The sequence below is a fragment of the Leptopilina heterotoma genome, unplaced genomic scaffold, assembly GCF_015476425.1.
Source record: "Leptopilina heterotoma isolate Lh14 unplaced genomic scaffold, ASM1547642v1 Lhet_68, whole genome shotgun sequence".
Classification (NCBI taxonomy): Eukaryota; Metazoa; Arthropoda; class Insecta; order Hymenoptera; family Figitidae; genus Leptopilina; species Leptopilina heterotoma.
This window is the reverse complement of record NW_025111157.1, coordinates 5498693-5524153: the sequence shown is the minus strand read 5'-3', so window position 1 is coordinate 5524153 and position 25461 is coordinate 5498693. Positions and strand designations below refer to the sequence as shown.

Here is a 25461-nt window from a genome sequence, read left to right as displayed (position 1 = left end):
AAATTTTAACTCCCCAGGGGAGTCTATAAAAGTCGCACCCATTGGAGAGTTAATGCCAGGGGAGTTAAATAAAGAGAGTTAAAATTTAACACCCAAATGCTAACTCCCCATGGAAAAAATAACTCGCGCGGGTGTTGAATGAAGGGAGTTAGAAATTAACTCTCTTTTGGAGTTGATTTTTAACTCGAAAAATTTAACTCCCAACTCCCGAGTCCGTTAACTCCCTAAATTTTTTACAGTGTATTATAAATCATTTCATGAAGTACCTACACTGTAAAAAAAGGGAGTTAAATTTTAACTCCCCGGGGGATTCTATAAAAGTCGCACCCATTGGGGAGTTAATGCCAGGGGAGTTAAATAAAGAGAGTTAAAACTTCACACCTAAATGCTAACTCCTCAAAGAAAAAATAATTCGCGCGGGTGTTGAATGAAGGGAGTTAGAAATTAACTCTCTTTTGGAGTTGATTTTTAACTCGAAAAATTTAACTCCCGAGTCCGTTAACTCCCTAAATTTTTTACAGTTTATTTTTTTGAAAAATTTTTCATTCAATTCTGTTAAAATTAGTTTCGATTTTAAAAATTTTAACGCAATTCTTCGAAAGAATTCAACTATCTTAATAAATATTAAAATTCTTTCCGGAAATTCAATTATTTTCAAAATTTTTTTTTTTAATTCTCGTCAATATTTTAATCATCTTCACAAATTAGAAAAATTCTTCTCCAAAATTCAATTATATTCGGAAACTTTTATAAAATTCATTAAAAAATTCAATTATTTTCATAGATAACGCAATAATATTAATCTCAAGAATTCAATTATTTTCAAAATTAATAAAATTCTTTGCAGAAATTCAATTATTTTCAAACATTTTAATAAAATTCATGGCAAAAATTCAATTATTTTCGAAAATTTTAATTAAATTCATGGCAAAATTTCAATTACTTTCAAAAATTTTAATAAAATTCATGGCAAAAATTCAATTATTTTCGAAAATTTTAATAAAATTCATGGGAAAATTTCAATTATTTTCAAAATTTTTCTTAATTCAATGATTTTAAATATTCTAATATTTTAATAAAATATCCCAAACGAATTCAATTATTTAACAAAAATTTTAATAATATTCTATACACGAATAGGTATTCAATTATTTTCCAAACAAATAAAAAATTTTACAGGAATTCAATTATTTAAAATAGAATTTTAGCATAAATTTTTTCGAAAAATTTAAATGTTTTACAATTATCTTCAGGGATTTAAATATTTTTATAAATAACAATATCCATCACAAGAATTTAATTTTTTTTAAAAAGTAATAAAATTCAATTATTTTTAATAATTTTAATAAAATTCATTGCAAAATTTCAATTATTTTCAAAAATTTTTCTTGATTCAATGATTTTCAATATTCTATACTATTTTAATAAAATTTCCCAAATTCAATTATGTTAAAAAACAATTTTGACCAATTTCTATTCAATTATTTTATAAAATAATGATAACTTCACAGGAATTCAATTATTAAAAATAGAATTGCATAAATTTTTTCGAAAAAATCAAATGTTTGAAACTTTTTTTTAAAAAATTCTTCGCAATAATTCAATTATTTTCATAAATAATAAAACTTATTGCAGAATTTCAATTTTAATACAATTTTAATCGAATTCCTTGAAAGATATAATTATTCTTAAAAATGTTATTAAAATTCGTCGAAAGAATTCAATTATTTAAAAATTTGTTGATAAAATTATGTACAAGAATTGAATTTTAAGAAGCATTTAATTACTCAATAAATTATCTATGTTTGTATTTAAATAAAATGTTTTAATATAAATTGATTTAAAAATTAATTTCAGCTAAAGTTTTAGATAATAATTGAATTTTTGAGAAGTTACTAATAATTGGAATTTTTGGAACTAATTCTGAATTTTGTAAAAGTTTCAAATTAAAATATATTTGAAAAGTTGAATTTTTTCATACTTTTAATTATAAAAATTCTATGGAACTAATTTTTTTAAAAAGCTTAATCGAAAATTTTAAAAATTATTTCAAGTTTTTATTTTCTAATGTATATTTAATTGAAGAATTTCCGAATAATCGAAATTTCTTTTAGGGTCAGGGAAAAAGTCAAAATTTGGCTAGAAATCAGGGAAAATGAAAATTAAATTTTTGTGGCAAACCTTGATGACTATTCTTATCAAGAAATTACTTCTGAATGTATTGATATTTTGTAATAACAACTTATTTGTTTGTTGCTAATAGAAATAGCATTTTGTCGTTAGCGACCGTATTATAAATGACTAGGAGTATTAAGTACATTGTAGATAGGTACCAATTACGATTGAATGGTACGATATTTGTTCGCTTTTGATTGATACATATGATTGCTTTTTTATGTGCGATTTAATTATAGACTTTCATTTCAATCATTGAATTATTATTGTCCGCACATTGAAATGTGGACTATAGGAAGTGAATTAGTATAGCTGGTTTTTGCTTATGAATTAGTTACCTCAGCAGCATCCTAATCCAATTAGATTTAATTTTGGTTCATAGGTATAAAACAGTATATTAAAATTAGATCTAATTTTAGTAAATAGATAAATTGGTTCTAATTTTAGTAAATACGTATTAAAACTAGATCTAATTTTAGTAAATAGATAAATTGGATCTAATTTTAGTAAATACGTAAACAGTACATTTATTTATCAAGAAAAAAAAATTGATGATAGTAAGAGCACCTCTGGTGAGAAATAATGTCGTATCAAGGTATATATGTGTATATATATAGCGGAAAGTGTCTGTTCTGTATAGGTGGTGTCGGCGAGCGAGAAGGAATGACACGTAGCCTGTGGCTTTCTTATTCCTTCTTATTCCCTTTCCTTTGGCTTGGACCGCCGACGAGGGATTAGCCTAATGGGTCCTGCCGCGATCCCCCTTTCTTCATCTCACTACTCAATCCTTCTCTCTTCCTCTCGCCCTACAACTTGACCCTTTTTCTCTTTCTCACCTGTATGCATGTATATTCCTACATCTGGATTTAATACTCACATGCATACAATTCGTTAAGAAAGCCACTCTCACACACTTATTTTTAGAGTACAATTCTAACAGCCGATGACCACTAAGTGATTCACAATCGGGATTATTGATTGTATCGATCCGTCGCGAACACTTCTTCTTCTTCTTCTTCTTGGCATATGATATCGATAAGTATACAAGTGCACTATTCAGGCACTGACATTTATCTGACGAATTGTATATATATTGTGTGATGGAGAAGGTATTTTTATTCGGGAGGTTCTTCTATTGATGGAAAAATCATCTTTATATTTTTTATTTGGATCCTTTTATTTTTGGAAATGCATTTGACTGTTTGGTGAAAATTTATTAGTTTTGAGGATTTGGCCAAAAAAAGTTGTAAAGCATTGTTTTATAAAAAGTATTTTAAGAATTCTTCGATTTTATAGTATTAGATCATTATTCTGATCAATAAGTTAAAAACTCTGGTAGTGTGACATTCTCGCTTGGGTCCTGTTTTTAGTAAACTTTTAGAAATCATTAAGTGACATTATTTAAATTTGAGGACAGTATTAGATGCGAAGAATAATTGAGTGGGGGAAAAGAAATGACTTTCTTTTCACTATAATTATTCAGTTATTATGTAACTGAATTGTATGCGCGATTCATAATAGCGAATATCCTTTGATTGCGATATAATATATTGCTGCCGATCTTGATTCTTCTTCAACTTTTTATAAGTTTACCGTTGATAGGCACAATCAATGAGGCACTCAAGTTTTGAAAGGCACACTCGATTGGCCGAATAGATCGCGTGAAAAGATGCGTGTAATCAATTAGAGGTGCCCGCAGAGTAGAGAGCAAATATCACCTCTCAAAGCATCGTCATCCAGAAATGTGCTAGTCAGCAACCCCGCTGAGCTTAATGCAGAGAATCTTGAATGCAAGTACCAACTCGCGAGCGAGTGGCGCAATTTCAATATCATCAAAATCACTATTAACGAGGAGAGTGAGAGAGATGGGACCTTATATAGGAATCATGTGACAAGTGACCCCATTTTGGAACTGTGTTTTAGAATTCTTGTAAGTGGTGAGAATTATTCTTTGGTTCTTTATTTTTGTGGTTATAGTTAGCTTTTAATTTTTTATAATTAGCCAAGTCCGGTTTGGAGTTTCTCTACCAGATCTTCTTTTCATTGTTTACTAAGTTCCGATTTTGTTATATTTTACAAATGTTTGATACTGTTTTGTTGCTTCGCAACAATTTTTATACGTTTTTTGTCTCAATTTGACATCCTTAGAAAAACTGTGCGTATTCATTATTTAGATAATTCTTATTTTATTATATTTTGCAACTGTTTATTTACAAAGAAGGATAAGAATAGAGGATGCGAGAGGTCGATAGCCTTTTGTAATTAGAAAATAATATTTGAAATTGATAAAATGTACTTACCACCTCCGAGAATTCCATCGATGGTGTAATCCTTCTTTCCATCTTCTCCCGGTCTTCCACCACGAAGTAGTCGACTTATGGAACTCACGCTCGGAGGGTCGGAGAAATTTTCCTATTTGAAAAATTTTAGTATTTATTAAATTACTTTTATTTATTACTAAATTGTTATTTTATTTATTATGTTTAAACATTTTTATAAATTCTCGTCAAAATTCAATTATCTTTAAAAATAAAAAAATTCTTCTCCAAATTTCAATTATTTTCAAAAATTTTAATAAAATTCTTTGCAAAATTTCAAGTATTTTCAAAACATTTTCCTCAATTCAATGATTTTCAATATCTACTATTTTAATCAAATCTTTAAAAAAAAAATCCAATTATTTAAAAAGAAAATGTTGATAAAATTCTAAGCAAACAATAAATTATTTTTATAAATAATAAAAATTTCACAGGAATTCAACTATTTATAAATTTTTTATAAATTTCTTCGCAATAATTCAGTTATTTTAATAAATAATAACATTTTTTTTTAAAAATTCAATTATTTTCGAAAATAATAAAACTGATCATAGAATTTCAATTATTTTTAATACAATTTTAATTCAATTCCTCAGAAAATTTAATTATTCTTGAAAATTTTAATTGAATTCCTCGAAAAAATTCAATTTTGTTGATAAAATTCTTTATGATAATTCAATTTCGAGAAACATTCATTTATTCAATATATTATTTATTTTTTTATTTAAATAATTGAATTCTCGTAGAGTTTTCTAATTAAAATTGATTTAAAAATAAATATCATTTAAAATTTTAGATAATAATTGAATATTAAAAGCATTATAGCATGAATTTTCAAAAATAATTGATAATTGAATTTTTTCGAAGAATTTTAATAAAATTTTTTGAAAATAATTACATTTTTCGAAGAATTTACTTAAAATTGTATTAAAAATAATTGAAATCCTGCAATGAGTTTTATTATTTATGAAAGTAATTGAATTCTTGCACTAAAATATTTAAAAATTTTTTTTAAATAATTGAAATAATTTAAAGAATCTTATTATTTATGAAAATAATTGAATTCCTACAACGAATTTTATTACATTTTTTTTAAATAATTGAATTCTTTTGAGAACTTTCATAAAAATAGTAGATTTTAAAAATGTTTGAATTTCAACGAAGATAATTTCATTATAATCGTGAAATGTAATTAAATTCTTGCAAAAAATTTATAAAAATAATTCCATTTTTCTAGGAATTTTCTTTAAATTGTATTATAAATAATTGAAATCCTCAGAAAAATGTTATAATTTATTAAAATAATGGAATTATTACAACGAATTTTATCAATTTTTTTTAAATAATTGAATTCTTGTGGAAAATGTTATTACACTTATAAAAATAATTGAATTCCTGCAACGAATTTTATTACATTTTATTTAAATAATTAAATTCTTTTGAAAACTTTTATTACAATAGTTGATTTTGAAAATTTTTGAATTTCAGCGAAGAATTTTATTATTTGTGAAATGTAATTTAATTCTTGCAAAAAATTTTCGAAGATAATTTTATTTTTCGAGAAATTTATTTAAAATTGTATTAAAAATAATTGAAACCCGGTGAAGACTTTCATTATTTATGAAAATAATTGAATTCTTGCAGCGAATTTTATTATAATCTTTCTAAATAATTTAATTCTTTTTTGAAAAATTCTATGGAAATTTAAATTTTTATAAAACATGAGAGATATTAATTACTCTGAGTTTTCGACTCGGAGTTTTTGATATCTTCATGTTTTATAATAATATTCTTATAAGTTGTTGAATTTTAAAAATGTTTGAATTTGATAATGCTTTGAAGAATTTTAATTCCTATATGTAAAAATAATAATTAAATACTTATTTAAAAATTTAGTTATTGTTTGCGAATAATTTTACAATTTAAGAAATTCGTGAGTATAAATGTAATATAATATTTTTTTGAGTAATCTAATAATTTTTAGAGTAAATCAGAATATTCTTTAGGGTCAGGGAAAAGGGCAAAATCAGTCAGGAAAAAGTCTGGAAATCAGGGAAAAGTCAGGGAAAAACAAAATTAATATTTTGTGGCAACCCTGTTGATCTTAATTATTAATTAATTAGTTAATTAATAATTAAGATCAATGATATATGATTAATATTAATTAATTATACATTAATATTAATAATATATAATTAATATTAATGTCTATGAAAAAATAACTTCGTAAAATTCTACACAATATTTACTTGAACAATCGAATAAATAAATGTTTAAATTCATTTAATTATTTCATTTTTGCATTCTTGTACTCGCTAAATTAAGTAGGCGATTCTACATTATTATTCAGATTTAGAGAATATTTTTTGAAAAGAAGTGAATTAGCACACACGTATAGTGCGAGAAACAATTGATATTGTAAACACGTTCGATGAATAATAGGATTACGTACATATACATAAGTAATGTGTATGATAATACTTTGTATTTTTTCAAAAAAAAAAAAAAATTACACTGCGGACAGTGGAATATAATGATAGAATAATATATATAAAGAAATTTTCTTATTCGTGCAATATTTTTCAAGAATAGGCTACTGCTTAACAATTTGACGTTATTATTTTCAAATATATAATAGTGGGATGATATTTTGTTCATATACTACTATTATTGTCTGTACGCGAATTATATTGCAAACTGGCATTTTTGCATACCGTTATCTATCTTTATTTCCCAAGGGTATATTCGAAGAATTTGAATAATCATTGGTTATTGTAAACATTACGTTACTGGCCAGTGCGCGCACGTATATACATGTATACTGTCATTTTGCATTTTATAGATCCTAAATGCATCAATGATTGCCATATTGTTATTTTTCCTCGTAAATTAAAGGAGGATTTTTTTTCCATTTTCCGGGGATTCCAGGCGGAAAATGGGATTGTTTTTGAATTATTCAATAAATATATTTGATTCAAATAAAATATTTTCCTGGCTATATAGAGAAAAAGTTAGTTGATTGCATAAAATTAACTAAATGTTTGTTTACACCCAGGAAAATAATTGCATTACTTATTTACTCGATTCAAGTATAAAATTTGCTTACTTCAAATCAATTTTTTGCGAGTGATATAATCGCGATCTTAGTTTAACGTTTATTTATATATTGCAATCACACTGAATTTTTGAGATGGCAACAAAGATTATTATATTAAAGACGGGAATTTTTAGCATATAGAAAAATAAAGGAGGGAAAAGAGCGCGCCTCATACAAAAACAATATAATTAATGATGACCCATAAAATACAAATTGACGGCGTAAGTTTGTTTGGTACTTTTGTGGGACTCTGCAGGAGAGAGAGAGAGACTCCGTTTGGCGATTCCTATACGATAAAGAGATAAATTGCATTCCTAAAAACGAAGAGAGAAAAAGCGAGAATGAGGGACGGAATTTATGAATTAAGAAAGCGAAAAACTTTTTTGAAAATATATTTATGGTGTTTATATGTGTGTGCAGAATGTGCTAGAATAATACACGTGATGATGCAAAAAAGAATGGAATGGAAAGGAAAGTAAAGTAGAGAGAGATCCGCCCGGTAAAAGCGTATAAGGCGAGCGTGGCGGGCATTAATACGGCATTTAATGTTGGAAGGGGGCGTTTCTGGGCCCCGGGGCCCTTTTCTCCGTCTCTCTTTTCCTGTCATCGCCCGGGCCTTACTGCGTGCACCCAACGGGGTTTGCCCTGACACACAGGATCGTTATTGTTTCTGAAAGATCCGCGATCGTCGATCCACACGAGATAACGATCGGAAATATGTGTATGCATGTGTGTGTGTGTGGAGTTTCGAAACACGCCGCGTGCCCAACAGGCGTTACATTATACTTTACTCATATTTTGCACTCAATATATTTTTTTAAACTTTCGAGACTTTTAATTTTTATTGCTGAGATGCAATTTTTTATTGAAATTATATGTAGTTGCATAAACTGTTTGGAATTTGGTTTTTTTAAATTAGAAAGTAAAGGTTGTAGTTTTAAATATTTAGGTTAATTTAGTTTTAAATATTTATGTTAATTTAGTTTCAAATATTTAAGCTAATTTAGCTTAAAAATATTTATTGTAAAATTAATTTGTTTAACTATCTAAAATGAATTTTTTTGATGCTTTTGTTAGCGAAAGTTACCTTCAGCAGAGGGTATAAGAAAGAGAAGCGGCTCCCCACCAAGTCCTCCTTAAGAAGACATGGTGGGGGGCCGCTTCTCCATAGACTTGAACTCATTACCTCTGCGTTATAAAATACTAAAATATTATTATAAAATATTTTCGTGGTTTTAACAGAAACACTGAGCAGAAGAAATAAATAAAATCAGGAAAGAAATTTTATTTATAAATTTAACAAAAAGATTATTAAACTTGGGCTATTGGATGTTTGCTAAGAGAAGCGGCCCCCCACCATGTCCTCCCTCCCTCGGAGGGAGGGAGGACATGGTGGGGGGCCGCTTCTCCTAGACCTGCACCTAGCTCAGTAGTTTTAAATTCTAAAATTAAAACTAAACAGAGATTCGGTCATAAAAAATAGAAAAAGTCAGTTAATAGTTGAAATAATAAAGAAATAGTTAAAATAATAAAGAAATAGTTAAAATAATAAAGAAATAGTTGAAATAATAAAGAAATAGTTGAAAAGTAAGACAAGTATTAATAGTTGGGTGCAAAAAGTAAGTGATACTTCCGGTGGGGTTTGGGAAAAATGGAAAAAAAGGAAAAAATGCAGAATGTATATGTGTGGGTGTAGTCGGCGAGAATAATGTATTAGAGGACACGCAAGTCGCCAAGGGCTACTCACGTACCCCGCTACACGCCTCTTATACCGCGCCCCTTGCTTGCAATATTAAAAATCATTCAGTGTGATCGCATTGCGAGATATAAGTATTACCTATTGCGGTCTGAGACGTTCAATTGGATCGAAAGGTCAAAACGTTGGCCGCCAGTACTCACGGATATAGAAAATATAATAATGCGCCAGGACGAATACACCGAATCGTCCGTCCTCAGGGTTGTTGATGCGCGCAAAAGGAAGCTATGCGCTCACCGCTCAGATTAAAGATATTCCGATTCTCAAATTGACGTATATATTTCTATACTGATGCTACTAAAAGATCTTCGGCGAATATAATATATCTTAATATTTCGCCACTGACTGCGCAAAAGAGCGTTTATATTGTACTCGCTTAACTCTCGAAATCTGAATTTCACTGAAATTAAAAAACTAAGACTAAAGATTTTTATCACGCATATAGAAATTTTTTTTTTTTAATTGGACAATCAGTGAAAAATGACTGAAATTTAAATAATTTTTAACTGATTTTCAGGGAAATTTCACTGATACAAATCGCGAGAATAGAGTCACTGAAAATCAGTCAAATTTCACTGATTCAGTTTTAAAGAGTAAATTTGAATTACTCTAAATTTGAATCAGTTAAAAATAACTGATTTAGAAGCAAAAAGTCAGTCACTAATTCAATTGATAATATTTCTACTGACAATTAGTTAAAAATAACTGATTGATGTCAGTTAAAAGTAACTGATGTTTCAGTATATTTTTTTGACTGATTTAATTAGTCAAGTTTAACTAATTTTTCAGTTATTTTTTTTTTACTGAAAATCAATTACTTTTAACTGATTCAGAAGCAAAAAGTCAGTCACTGATTGTCAGTCAAAATCATGATTTTTGACTGATTCAAATAAGGAGAGTACTAAAAATGTTTACTAATTTGAATTATAGATTGACTTTATGTTTTTGAATTAATAAATTTTACTATTAAATAGTAATTTCTAATAATTCATTAGTAAAATTTTCTAATTTTAAAAACGAAAAGTCTACTCTGTAAATTTGAATCAGTTAAAAATAACTGAGAAGCAAAAAGTCAGTCACTAATTCAAATAATAGTAATATTTCCACTGGCAATTAGTTAAAAATAACTGATTTTCCCATAAATTTTTTTTGACTGATTCAATTATAGTCAAGTTTAACTAATTTTTCAATTATTTTTTTTTACTGAAAAACAGTTATTTTTTACTGAAAATCAGTTATTTTTAACTGATTCAAATTAAGAGAGTACTAATAAATAGTAATTTCTACTAATTTCTTAGTATAAAATTTACAAATTCAAAAGCAAGAAAAGTCAGTCATTAAATTAGAAAACATTTTTACTATACTCTCTAAACCTGAATTAGTTAAAAATAAATCATTATCAGTAAAATAGTGTACTGTACATAAATCTAAATCAGTGAAAATTTTACTGATTTCAATTAAAATGGCTTAGTTTTCTTTGATGAATCAGTGGAATTTCACTGAAAATCAGTGGTTTTTTTTTTTACTGATTTTCAGTGAAATTCTACTGATTAATTGATGAAAACTGGGCCACTCTGAATTGAAATCAGTGAAATTTTCACTGATTTAGAATGGCTGCGATTTTTTGCTTCAGCAATTGGTAAAAAATAACTAATTATTTGTTTATAAATTTTTTGTTCAGTATTTGCTTTTTATTGAAAAATAAAATTTTTTCTTAATTTCATTTCCAAAAAAAGTAATAATAATTTTTTTTTGTTTCAGGTGTGTCCGATTTCGTCTAATACAGATACGGAGTTCACGTCGTGTATAATTCTGGAAGGACGAAAATTTAAAGACGGCCAGACAATCAGTTCATCGTTCGGTAAGTCTTTTTTAATTATGTTTTATTTATGTAGCGACACAAAATATTTTCATATATTTTTATTCAATATTTTCGTGTGGAAATATTCGGAACTGGTTCCGATGACCCCAACATGGCCCTGATTTTGGAATTTTGTCCCTATTCGCGGTCCCGATAAAAATTTATTTGTTTAAACACTTAAATTTGTTTGAATTGAAAAGCTTAGATATTTAAAATTTTTTTTTACTTTTCTTGATATACTTATATATATTTTTTTTAATTAATTACCTCTTTTATTTTCTAAATGTCTAATATTTTATAAAAATATTGTTAATTAATTCTTGTCAAAAAAATTTGGAGAAAAATATTTCGGTATTTAATTTTTCATTCATTTTTCTGTTTTTTTGTCTATTAATTGATTGGAATTTTATAGTAAATTTTAAATATTTATTTATTGATTTTTTATTGTTTACATGAAACTTTATAGTAAATTTGATTAAAAGCAATAAGCAAAAGTTTTAGGAGTAAAAGTTAGCAGAGTTGAAAGGAATATATATTAAATTTAAATAATTTAAATAGTGTGATATTTACAACATTTATCGGAAAGAAGGTAATAAATATTATATTAAAAATTGTAGTTTAAATAAATGTACGAAAGTTATAGTATATAGGTACAGCTGTATTAAAATTTGATTAATGTATTTGATATTTGTCGTTTTTTCTCCCCAAATTGTAAAATATTATAAGATTTAATTTTTATATTTTTCCGTTTAACTCACACCTTTTTACTTCACATTCAAAAGGGTGTGACTATTATATATTGAATCCTATTGGGGGTTAAAATCCAGCCCCCCTTATTTATTACTTTTAGTTGAACTCACATTTATAATCGAAACGATTTAAAAGAAAAAATAATTTTTCTGTTAAAATTTTTCTTTTAAAATGTTTAACAATACTTTCTTGATCAATAGTTTTTAAAAAGAAAAATTTGCCATTAAAAAATCATATTGTTTTTCTTGTGAAAAATATTGTTTTCTTTCATTAGTTCTAATTTTTGTTTTAAAATTTGTAACATTCTTTATTGATCAATAATTTAAAAAAGAGAAATTTGCCATTAAAAAATTATTATTGTTTTTCTTGTGATAAATATTTTTTTCTTTCATTCGTTCTAATTTTTGTTCTAAAATGTGTAAAATTCTTTCTTGATCAATAATTTAAAAAAGAAAAATTTGCGAACAAAAAATCTTATTGTTTCCATTGTGAAAAATAATTTTTTCTTTCAATCGATTAATATAAAAGTTCGAAAATTCAGTGTCTTTGTTTATTAGTGTTAAATATTTTGCATGTGTAGTGTGTCGCTATATTAGCTTATTGTTTGCATGTGAATGTTTAGTTAAACATTTTGGGAGTGAAAAATATAGAAAATGAGTAAAACTTTTAATATTAAAAATCGAATCTAAAATGTCATATTCGGTATTTTTACTTTGCGATTATTTTTTAATTTATAAAAATAATTTTGTAATAAATTAAAAATATATAAGAATTAATTATATATTTTATTATAATATTATATTATTTCATAATTTTTATTATATTATATTAATACCCGTGTGGAAAAGTGAGGTGGGCCCACGGTGGGTCCCAGGTGGGCTTCCCAGGTTCTAGGTGGGTCCCAGCAGGGATGGCCCAGGTGGGCGATTCCTTGGCTTGTAACGGTGAATCCAGCCACAGCCCACCTAGGAAAAATCCAGCTGGGGCCCATAGATTTAGTGTTCATTTAAATTAATGAATAAATTGTTTATTAATAACAAATAAGTCGAATTATAAATAAATAACGTTATTATTTAACGATTTTTACTTTTTTTAATGAAATTGTGACCAAAAGCAAATTCATAAATAATGTTAGCATATATGTGGGAATTAATATATATCCTTTCATTTATAAATTAAAAATTTATAAAAAAATTAGAAATTTGTTAATTAAATTATTAAACGGTATATATAATCACTAAATTGCATACTTATACGAATACAATGCAGAAAAATCGGAATAAACGCAAACCTAAGAAACAAATAAAATTTAACGCACGCGGGGATTGAACCTATGACCTACGGACTACTAGACTAACGCCCTAACCACTATACTACGGAGACTAACTACTGAACACCGACGTTTTATTGTCAGTGACTTGTTGATCTGCTGTAATGATTCAATAAAGCACTTACTGATACGAATACACCGTAACAAATAAATAGTTTAATAATAATAATAACAATATTAATAATGTAATAATAAACGATAAATATTCTTAAAATAATATTTATATTATTATGAAAAAAATATATCAATACATTTTTATTAAAAATGTGTTTTTTATTGTTTACAATCATTATAAACATTAATTTGTTGGTCTAAAAAAAAAAATTTTTTTTAGTTGTTTGGACTTAGAAATTTTTACTAATTAATTATGTGGACATTACATAAAAAAAATATTGTGAATACATTTTTGTTAAAAACACGTTTTTTCTTAATCTAAGTCATTATAAACATTAATTTTTTGTTGAAAAAAAAATTTTTAGGTTTGGACTTAGAAATTTTTGCTTATATAATTATTGATGTGGGTCCTCAAAAACTGGGAAGCCCAGGTAGGGCCCAGCTCACGCCCACTTACAATATTATTTCGCCTGACCGGAACCCACCGTGAGTGGGTCAATAGACAAACTCTAAAATGCTTCCGTAAAATGTTAACATGTTTGTCAATTGTCAATTCATGTACGAAGATGACCATAATTACATCAAAGTTTTATTATTAAATGTTAAAGAAAAACTAAACTAATTAATAATTTTCACTGTAAACGATTTTTGTTATTATATATAATAAATTTTACTAATGTTATATTGCAGTCGTTATTGTTTAAATAAATAATTGTTGTTAATTAGTAACTCCTGACACTAGCTTCCAGAAAGATGCAGTTTTTTTCTAATTTTGCAATTAACTAATTCGAACCACATGAAATAAAAATAATTTAAGGTTTTAACAATTCAAAAATTGTTTAAACAAATGATTGTTGTTATTTACTAATTTTTGACACAAAGCACCTAAAAAAATGCAGTTTCTTTTTAATTTTACATTTAACTAATCTGAAAAGTATGAAATAACAGTATTTTATGATTTAAACAGTTCAGAAATTGTTTAAACAAATAATTGTTATTGTTTATTAACTTTTGATACAAACAATTCAGAAACTTGCAGTTTCTTTCTAATTTTACAATTACTACTACTCTGATTAACTAATTGCAAAATAAGAAAAAACTTCATTTTTCTAGATGCTATGTGTCAAGAGATAGTAAATAACAACAATTATTTGTTTAAACATTTGATAAATTGTTAAAATTAAAATCATAAAACATCTGAATGATTTACTATTTACATTAGTTAATTGCAAAATTAGGAAAAAACTGCAAGTTTCTAAGTTATGTGTATCAAAAGTTAATAAATAACAACAATAATTTGTTTAAACAATTTCTGAATTGTTAAAACCATAAATTATCTTTATTTTATGTCGTTCGTATTACTTAATTGCAAAATTAGGAAAAAAATTGCAAGTTTCTAAGTTATGTGTATCAAAAGTTAATAAATAACAACAATCATTTGTTTATACAATTTCTGAATTGTTAAAACCATAAATTTTCTTTATTTTATGTCGTTCGTATTAGTTAATTGCAAAATTAGGAAAAAAATTGCAAGTTTCTAAGTTATGTGTATCAAAAGTTAATAAATAACAACAATTATTTGTTTAAACAATTATTAAAATGTATTAAAAACCGTTATACCTTGATGAGTTAATTATTAAATAAATAAATTCAGCTGGAACAACTTTAAAATTTCAATAAAACTAAATGTCTGTTAGTGTAGTACAATAAAAGTTTATAATTATTGACAATAATAAATTGTTTAAAATAATAATGATTATTATTATTATGAATTAATTGTAGAATGATTTATTGTGAATAGTTATATTTAATTTTCAGACTTTTTCTATTATAATGTTAATATTTTTATGAAAATGGGAAGCCCAGGTGGGGCCCAGCTGGCTCCCAGTTTTTAACTGGGCTAACTTGGGCAGATTTCCACACGGGTATAATTATTTTTATATTATATTTTATTATAGTAATTATATTATATAAGAATAAATGATTGACAATTGTTTCGTGAAAAATTCCGGGAAAATTTAAATTAAAAAATGCAGATATATAGAAATAGTTTAGTATTTATATTTATCCGATTATATTTTCTCGCTAAAATGGAAGAAATTTATATTTATGTATTAAATACTGAATTATAGAGTACACTAGCTTTGTTGCAGAAGCTATTAATTATTAGACATAATGCTTGAGGGTATATATGAAAAAAAAAGCATTGAGAGTTGTCATGGAAAATTAATGAAGCAATCATAGGACGTTCATAACAGTTATTTGCCATCATCGTGAAAGTATAAGCTAGGAGAGTTTACTATGATCATTTTCGCTGTTTAAAGGTATCGTTCCCTGAAGAAGCAATTATTTTCTTCTCATGTCTAAGAAGAATTGATTGACTCTTCAATTTGATGACGATGATGTTTTGCAACAATGCAATTTGGATCAGTTTTAATGTCAAAATTTATTTCCTATATAGACTTTCCACTGCTTTTTTGCTGTTTCTATTTCTTTTTGCTTTTTGCATTGTAAATACTTGTCATTTGGGTGATTCGTTGTTTATTAAAATGCTGTGTAATTTAATCCCACTTGTCACGTTTTAGTAGATTTATTTTGATTTACAGAGGCTTTTATTTTTGATTTAGTTATTTGATTTTTTTCTTCAATTTCCTTATTTTTTCTTACAGTTTTTCTAAGGATATCAAATTGAGTCAAAAAACGAATCAAAAGTGTTGCCTGGAAACACTTTTGATTCGTTTTTTGTCTCAATTTGTTATCCTTAGAAAAACTGATGTAAGAAAAAGTTTTAGATGAAAATTTACCGAAGTATTTTTGAATATAGTAGCTGATCAAATTGGTACTATTTGGATCAAATTGATACTATTTTGATGAAATTGACACTATTTGGATCATAATATAATATTTTACCTAAAAGGATTATAGATTATATGATAGGGATTAAAAATTTTACCTTGATCAGTGTTTCTCGAATTTCCCAAGAGAAAACACCGGGATTTTCTCGTTTTATTTCCTCAATTCTGGCCTCAACTTCCGGTGTTGCGACTCGTGGCTTACTTCCACCTATCACTCCGGGTTTAATTGAACCCGTCTCTTGATAACGATTCAAAATTTTCGATACACAACCATGGCTGACTCGTAATTGTCTAGAAATCATACATGGTCGTACACCGTTTGCGGCAAGTGTCACTATTTGTCGGCGAATGTTATTTGGCAGTGGTCGTCCATTTATAAAAACTCCACCGAGTTGATTCATTCGTCCCTGACCTATAAAAAAGAATTTCATTCAATTAGTTGTTGTATTCATTTAATTAATTTGAAGTCTATTTTTTTGTTTTGTAATAAATTCGAAAAATATTTCTCGAATGGAAAATTCGGTGTTAAAAAACGATTAATATGATCAAAAGTGTATGTATATATTACGCACAAAATTAAAAAAAAGAAAAAGAAAACATCGAGAGTGCGAGTGAGGTTTTTAAAAGAAAATTAGTATTCTTTATTTAATATTATAAATGTTCGTGCAATGAAAATTGATACGGTCGATTATTTATTTAGTCTTGAAATAAGTCGCATATGCGAATGCGAGTGCAGTTGAGAAGACGACGCGATGCGGCGACGATTCGAAAAAACAGCGGCAGTGATTGAGCTTGAAATTAGCGCGCGGGGATCCCCAACTAAAAACGTGAAATCAGATAACAGGGATGAGCATGGAAGAGGATGAGGCCGCGGATTTCTCGCCGCGCTCGTTCGAATCACCCGAAAAAAAGGCATAAGAGGCGTAAAATTGGTGGATTTATGCTCGCGGGTAGGCGTGTTCTTGGTCGTTTCCCGAACTAACGAGTATAAAGTCCTATTAGTCGAATTAGCCGCCCTTCGTACGTGGCACTGCTACCTGTATCATCGACCTTCTTGTGTGTATATACATATATATGTATACGATGTTCTTCGACATAATTACTGTGTTTATGCATTATGTACGCCTTCTATATACATATATATATATATTCTTGTGTGTCAGACTTGAAAAAAATTTCTTCTTTTTCCTCATTTATATACTTTCAAAGTTCCATGAGAAAAAGTGCGTTTAGTTTTAAATTTAATTTTTCCATTAGGAAATGTTTGTTAGCAATTTTTATTGTTGGTTTCCTTAATAGTATTCCATTCACATTTCTGGAATATCCGATTGGAGCATTGGGAATATTCTTAATATTCCTTTGGAATATGTTGTATTCTCATATATATTTTAGGATTATTTGAATCTCGCACTGAAAATGGTTTGTAAATATTTTTACTCATCCAAAATATAGCACAAAATACTCCATTTAGATTTCTGGAATATTTCATTGGAACATTGAGAATATTCTATAGGAATATTTCAGTGGAATATTCCATCCACATATTGTACGAATATTAAAATATCTGATTTTTAGACTTTTTCTTTAGAATAATGTATAAAGGAATATTCAATTGGAATATGCGGTATATAGAAATATTTCATTTGAACATTGGGAATATTCTTCTAGAAATATATTCCACCTTTAGAATGTTCCTTTAGAATAATTTAAATGAATATTTCATTGAAATATTAGTTGTGATTGGAATATGGTATATTAGGAATATTTCATTGGAATGTTACTTTTTAAATTTACAACACTTTTAGTTCAGAATAAATTGATAAATTTATAGTAAATAGGTGCGTAGATTGATTAGTAATTATATTAACAAGCGGTGTTCAGTGATTCTTTAAAAAAAATTCAAGGACTTTTCAAGGTTTTCAAGGTCCAAAATAATTTTTTTCAAGGTCCATTTTTAGGGTACTAATTTTCAAAATAATTGTTATTTATAATCGAGTATATAATAGTGTATTTTCAAATAAATTTTTACTGACTCTCTAAATTTGAATTAGTAAAAATGTTTACAAATTTGAATTGGTGACTGACTTTTTGCTTTTGAATTAGTAAATTTTACTAATAAATAATCATTTCTAATAACTTTTTAGTGAAATTTACTAATTAAAAAACAAAAAGTCAGTCTTTAATTCAAATTAGTAAACATTTTTACTATAGCTCGAATTTAGAGAATATTACTTATAAACAATTTTATAATTTCTATACATACAACAGTTATTCATAAATAACTTAAATACAATTTATTGATAAAATATTAGAAATATAAAAAATATCGATTTAAGAAACATCAATCAAAATTGTTTTAAAATAATTTAATTCTTTTGGGAATTTCTATTCAAATAATTGATGTACAAATTATTGAATTAAGAAAAATTTTTGAAAATAATTGAAATACAATGAATTTTATTAAAATATTTGAAAATAATTGAAATGCAATGAATTTTATTAAAATTTTTGAAAATAATTGAATTACTATGTGAAGAATTTATAATGACAAATTTTAAAACAATTGATTTTTGCGAAAAAATTTATGCAAATTGTATTTTAAATAATTGAATTAATGAAAAAAATATTTTTTTGAAAATAATTGAAAGTTTGTGTAGAATTTTTTAAAAACTTCTATTTAATAATTAATAAATTCTTTCGGGAAATTTTATTAAAATATAGTATAGAATATTGAAAACCATCGAAGTAAGAAAATTTTTTGAAAATGGTAATTGAAATTTTGCAATGAATTTTATTAAAATTTCTCAAAATAATTAAACTTTGTAGAAGATTATTGTTATTTATTTATAAAGATAATGTAAATAAAATAAATAAAATATAAATAATTTGTTTGGGAATTTATTAACTTTTTAAATAAAATATTATATTTTGTTAAGTATTTCTACGTTTTTGTACTATAGTTTTAGTGAAAAATGACTAAAAATTAGTGAAAATTAATAAGAATCGCAGTAAAAGTTAGTAAGAATTAGAAAAAATTATAGTAAGCACCGAAAATTGAAATCAAATTATGATTTGATCCACGTTTTGGTATTAATTCGTTGCAATTTGATATACTTTTAAATTAACAGTGTTTTTATTTAGCTCAAATAAATTATATTTGATTCAAATAAAAAATTTTTCTGCGGGTACAGGTTTTTTAGGATTAAATACGCAGATCTTTAGTTTTGCTCGAGCTAAAAAATTTCTTTTTGAGAGAATTTCCCTTGCTTTATTTTTTCCAAAACTTAAATTGCTTCTGTTAAAAAAGTAATAAATAATATTTATTTATGACATGAATAAGAAGTGCATGTATTAAACGGAGAGTGAAACTTAAATTAATTTGCAAGCAAACATATTCAATTCTTAGATCGTATATTGAAGAATTTTAATAGACAACTTGTATGTTTCTTGACGAGTTATTTCAATTTATAAAATAACAAGCGTATAATCGATTGGGACTGCCTTATTATAATATAACGATAGTATTAGGTGATATATATACATATATATCTGTACAAATGACGACCTAATAGAGATTAGAAATCAGGTTCGATACTGTAAATTTATTATTAAATGTAAACATTTGTTTTTTTTCTTTAAAAAAATATTTACGAACAAGGAAAGATAAATAAAATTCTTGTTCTGTTATGTGATGAGCTTTTCCTGATGTAGAATTTTCTGTTTTTCTTTTAAATTATAAGAGGATTTTTTCTTTCTTTCATGTAACTTTTGCGTTTTGTTGTCTTGAAGCAATCAATCATTTCGTTGAAACAAAAAGTTTAAACTTAAGCTATGAATAGGAGCAGAATTTGTTTTATTGAATGTCAAGTAATGCTAAATGGTGCTAAAAAGAAGCAAAGTTTGTGTCAATCTTAATTTTAGGGTTAAATTAAATACTCTTTTTGTCACGGTATTGAGAACAATGTATACGGCATTTTTCAGTATAAATCTTACAATCGTATAATATTATGTTTAGAACTTAATTAACAAAATTATTTCTTCCTTGAAAAATGCTTCTTGGTATTGTTGCTATATTTTTCTTCTTCTTTGGAATGAATTTCCAGTTTTTAAAATTAGAACTGAACAAGTGAATTGCCGAATGATTTTCCAGAGACATTAAAATTAGGACTGAACCAGTGAATAATTTTTTAATTGAACATTAAAATTAGGACAGAACAAGCAAATCAATTGCAGAATAATTTTCCAAGATATTAAAATTAGGACTAAACGAATTACTTGCGGAATAATTTTCCTAGTAGACATTAAAATTAGGATTGAATTAATTATCAATTTTTGATAAATGTAAATACTGAAATCGAAAACGGAAAATTTGAGACTAACCTTGAAAAGGATATCCCCCAAAAATGGGCCTCATGCCGCTCGTAACGTCCATGTTTCTTTTCTTTTTCTTTATAATCCAATTATAAACTGACACTCACTTTCAAAGGCATTAAACAATTTTAAAAAATTGTCACTGACACAAACACTTATTGACTGATAAATAAAAGTCTGATTAAAATTCTCTTATAAGAAAAAGAAAATAAGACAATAATAAAATAAAAAAGGATTGTTGATATGGATAATAAAATAAGTTTCAATTCTTTTGGCTATTTATTCAATTCAATTTAAATGAATCCTCTTACTATAGAAGATATCAATATTGACTCATAGGATTAAGGAGTCAAAAAAACAAAAACAAAAATTTGTTGAAAAAAAAAAAACAAAACTGAAAAATGCCGTGTGGTTCTCGTTGCGAGAAGTTCCGAGGCAATAATGTGTCGGTGAGGATGCTTCTTCTCGTGTCTCTGTTGGTAACCTGGTCAACAGGGTACACAAGCTGGGGGACACCAAAGGGGGCTGATTGTTGGGTCTGAAATGTGTTCAAGGGGACCCATTATAGGCTACGCCCTGCCACGTGGTTGGTAACCAAGAGCTTTACAATGGGCGTCTCTGCCCACGGATCCGCCTACGGAACGTGCCCGGCTCTGTGCAGATACCACACAGTCTTAACATGACATTAACTGTAAACAACTTTTATGAATTTTTCTTATTGCCATATGCGCACAGAAATGAAGTGCACATGACGGAGATTTAGTGAGTTCAATGCTGCTGATAACGTCTAGTGTGAATAATTCGAGTTGAAAATTGAATGGAGTTTGATTAGATATGAGAAAGAGGGGCCACAAATTTCAAGTGGTTATGATTTTTTTTTAATTAAATACAATACAATGGGTTTAAAATTGATTTGCAAGTGATTGATTATTGGATGCGGAACTGATTTTTGTTTAAGGTCAATGTTTGTTGATTTTTGTCAAACATTGTTTTTAGGCAGAGTTCTTTTTGGTTTTTGTTGATGTTATGCTGTATATAGATAAAAATTGGGTTTTTGTAGTCGAAAAACACTAATTTTTTTGGGCTGTATTCGAGAAAATTGTTTTTAGAAAAGAATATTCTTTGGTATAGTATTTTTGGTAGGAGGATTTGTTGGTATTTTTGGTTTCTTTTTCGTCTCTTGTTCTTTTTTGGTATCTTTATCATCTTTGTTGTCTTTGTCATCTTTGTTATCCTTTTGTTGTTCTTTTACTTTATGTTCTTCTTCTTTTTCATAATTTTGGTTTTCTTCCTCTTCTTTATTCTTTTGATAATTTTTTTGAACTTCTGTTTTTATTTTTCTTGTTTTTTATTTTCAAGTTTATTGTTTGAGATTTTTTATGTTTCTTGTTTTCCTGTATTTTGTTTCTTCTGTTTATTTTCTTGTTGCTGTTTAATTTTTATCAGCTTCTTTTTCAGATTTTTGTCCTTTTGCTTGTTCTTCTTTTTCTTCTTCATCTTCACCTTTTTTATCATGTTGTTGTTCTTTTGCATTATTCTTTATCGTTTTACTCTTTTTTTAACAGTAGCATTTTCCTGTTTTGCTTCTTGAAGTACAAAGAAGAACTTCTTGTTGTTTTGTCTTTATCAGCTTTTTCATGTTTTTTAGTTTCTTATTAATAATTATCTTATTGTTGTTCATAGCTTCTTTTTCTTTGTGTTACCTTATTGTAGGAAGAAGATATTTGTTTGCTTGATTATCTTTGATAATCTTCTTGATTTTTTTCTTCAACTTTATATCTTATACTTTTGTTATTCTTCTTGTTCTTTTTTATTTTTATCTTATTCTTAATAAAAATTAAAAAAGAATTGTATGGTAAGAAACTTAGAACCGAAAAAATTAATGGAGTTCATAAGCCAGAATTCTTAATTTTCTTTAATAATTACCTACGAATTTTTGCAAATTGATTTGTATTTTCTTGATTTTAATGGAGATGGAACAGGATTTTGTGTTTCTATTTTGCTGTGACGAGGCACTATATTTACTTATTTCGGTTATTTTTGTTATAACTATATTTAGATCAAATAAATATCTATACTCAAAATGATTCTACAAAATAAATGATTAATGTATAATTAAATGCTTTTGTATGTTCCATTATTTTTCTTGTTCTTCTGCTTCTTATTAATCTTTTTGTTATTCTTTTGTTTCTGCTCCTTCTTCTTTTCAAATTTCGTATAGTCATCTTTTTTGTTTCAACCAGAATCTGCATCATCAACAAGAATTTAGATTAACAATTGATTTAGATCAACAAGTATTTAGATAACAAGAAACATAACAAAAGATGACTAAAAAAGTTGAAAAGAAGGAGAAACAGCAGATGCAGAAGAATAACAAAAAGATTAATAAGAAGTGTAAAAAGAAGATGAAGAAGAAGTTGATAAATATAATTTTACTTTATTTTGTTGAAATTCCTTATGAAAATTCTTTGACATTAATTGTAAAGCAAACATGATGGTTCATTTTTCACAGCTTCTCTTCAGATTTTGCTCCTTTTGCTTATTCTTCTTTTTCTTTTTCATCTTCTTGTCCTTCTGCTTATTATTTTTTCTCTTCTATCATCTTCATCTTTTCTATCATGTTGTTCTTTTGCATCTGTTATTCTTCATCGTTTTATTCTATCTTTAACGGCATTTTCCTGTTTTGATTTTTACAAGATCTTCTTGTTGCTTTATATCTTTATCAGCTTCTTCATGTTCTTTATTTTCTTATTTAATAATCTTATTGTTGTTCAGCTTCATTTTCTTTGTGTTCCCTTATATTTTAGGAAGATGTTTAGAAAGATGTTTAGGAATAAGCTATTTGTTTGCTTGATTATCTTTGATAATCTTCTTGATTTTTTTCTTCAACTTTATATTACTTTTGTCATTTTTCTTGTTCTTTTTTATTATTACGTACCTTCTTAAATTGCGTTTAGAAAAGAATTTTGCTAACGAACTTAGAACCGAAAAATTAATGGGGTTAGTTTTCTTGATTTTCTATAATAATCCGAATTTTTGCAAATTGATTTGCTTTTTCTTGATTTTCAATGGAGATTTCTTAGTCAACTTTTCTTTTCAATTTTTTGTTTCAACCAGAATTTGTATCATCAACAAGAATCTGTATTCAGATAACAAGAAACAATAGATGACTAAGAAAGTTGAAAAGAAGGAGGAAACAGCTGATGCAGAAGAATAATAAAAAGATTAAGAACAAGAAGAACAGTTGATAAATATAAATTTACTTTATTTTGTTGAAATCCTTTGAATTATAAATCAAACATGGACCATCATGTTTGCTTTATGCAGACATGATGGTCACATCATGTTTGATTTATATTTAATGTCAAAGGATTTCCATGAGTCACAAATAAATTGAGCAACTTTTCTGCAAACACATAAAGAATGGAGGCATTTTCCAACAATGACTCAGAAAATACGTGCACCCCAAAGAATTTACGAACTAAATTCCTTCACTGTTAATCAGCAATCATTACAAGGATTCTTCTCCCCATTCATTATTTGAAGGAACATCCTAAGGACCAAATGCCCTTTTGCAGACAACAGAAAAGAGAGACTTTTAACTAGTTGCTAGTGTGTTGAAAGTGAGCAATTTTCCTTATAACAATGAAAAGTGTCTACCTAACATCCCAAAGGGGGCCAAGAAGTGCGTAAACCAAGATTCCGAGACAATTCCAGGTCGATGATGTCTTGGACAATTCGGAAAAGAGCAAACTGCGAGACAATAACATTTGACCTCGTGCCTCAACTTGGTGTAAATTTTCCAAGGAACTTATAAGGATTCCCAAAAAAATGAGAGAAGGGAAGAAACAAGTTTCTGAAGGAGATTCCATTGCGTGAAAAGCGTCTCCTTGTTACGACATACTGTCCCAACCTTTCGATTATTTACAACTCCCATACTGTGCGAGAGCAAAATAATAATGGGTATATGATGGGGTCTTATAAATTTTATGGAGGTTTCCTCTTGTGTTCATTTGTACAGTGTAGTTGTAAATCTCTTCTTGGCGCACGGTAGCGAGGTGAGTGGTAGCTTGGAGTTTGGGAAATGGTCCAGTGGACACCATGGGAGGTCGTGTGTTCTACTGGTCTTGTGCGAAGGGTGATGCAGCATCAGCAGAAGTAGCAGCAGCAGCATCGGAAGCAAAAGTATGGCATTTTTGCTGGAAATATTTGAAATGTCTTTGCCATGAGACACCGGGACAGAAATATGCCCCCTCGAGGGAGAATTCTGAAATGTTGGACTTTTAACAAGAGAGTGACAATGAGACCTCCAGGGCCTGGTTACAAAAATATTGAGTTAGTTCGGGTTCAGGGTGACGACTGCTGCCTGCAGCGTTTTAGCATTACGATGATTATATTGTCGAGCTTCTAAGTTTCGATGCGGATTAGCTGGAAACGATTATTATGCACACTGCAGGAGGGTGGTTGACGATTTTGCCCCATCAGTTATTTTTGAGTATTCAAGTTTGAGTCTGGTGTGGTGCTCCAATATTGGGAGCTACTGGTATACATAATTCAAGGTCTCAACACCATTGCCCTTCACTTTAATGATCATTAGCGTCACTTGTTCGGTTTCTGATTTACGATTTTGCAAAAATTGTCATTTTTCATTTTATTAAGTTGCAAACAATTTTTTTTGTATTATGCTGTAGTTATTTAGTTTAGATCCGGAGAGAAAGTTTTATTTGAAGCTTGTATGATTTCTTTGGGATGAATAGAAGTATTATTTGTCTCAGAGACTACTATTAGATTGTTATCAGATAAATATTTACTTGAATCAAATAGTTTTTATTTT

At 27.3% G+C, this 25461-nt stretch overlaps 1 protein-coding gene across 1 annotated transcript in view; it reads right to left on the bottom strand.

Moving 5' to 3' along the window:
• Positions 1 to 21154, bottom strand: part of LOC122510479 (protein gooseberry-neuro-like) — a 40176-nt gene extending 19022 nt beyond the window's left edge. The window contains exons 1-3 of the mRNA XM_043625162.1: positions 20637 to 21154; positions 16355 to 16668; positions 4476 to 4587 (exon numbers count right to left, since the gene is read on the bottom strand). Of these exons, the coding sequence (XP_043481097.1) occupies positions 4476 to 4587; positions 16355 to 16668; positions 20637 to 20688 (478 nt within the window). The 5' untranslated portion in view covers positions 20689 to 21154. The remainder of the gene's footprint in view (positions 1 to 4475; positions 4588 to 16354; positions 16669 to 20636) is intronic.
• Between the last annotated feature and the right edge of the window lie 4307 nt (positions 21155 to 25461).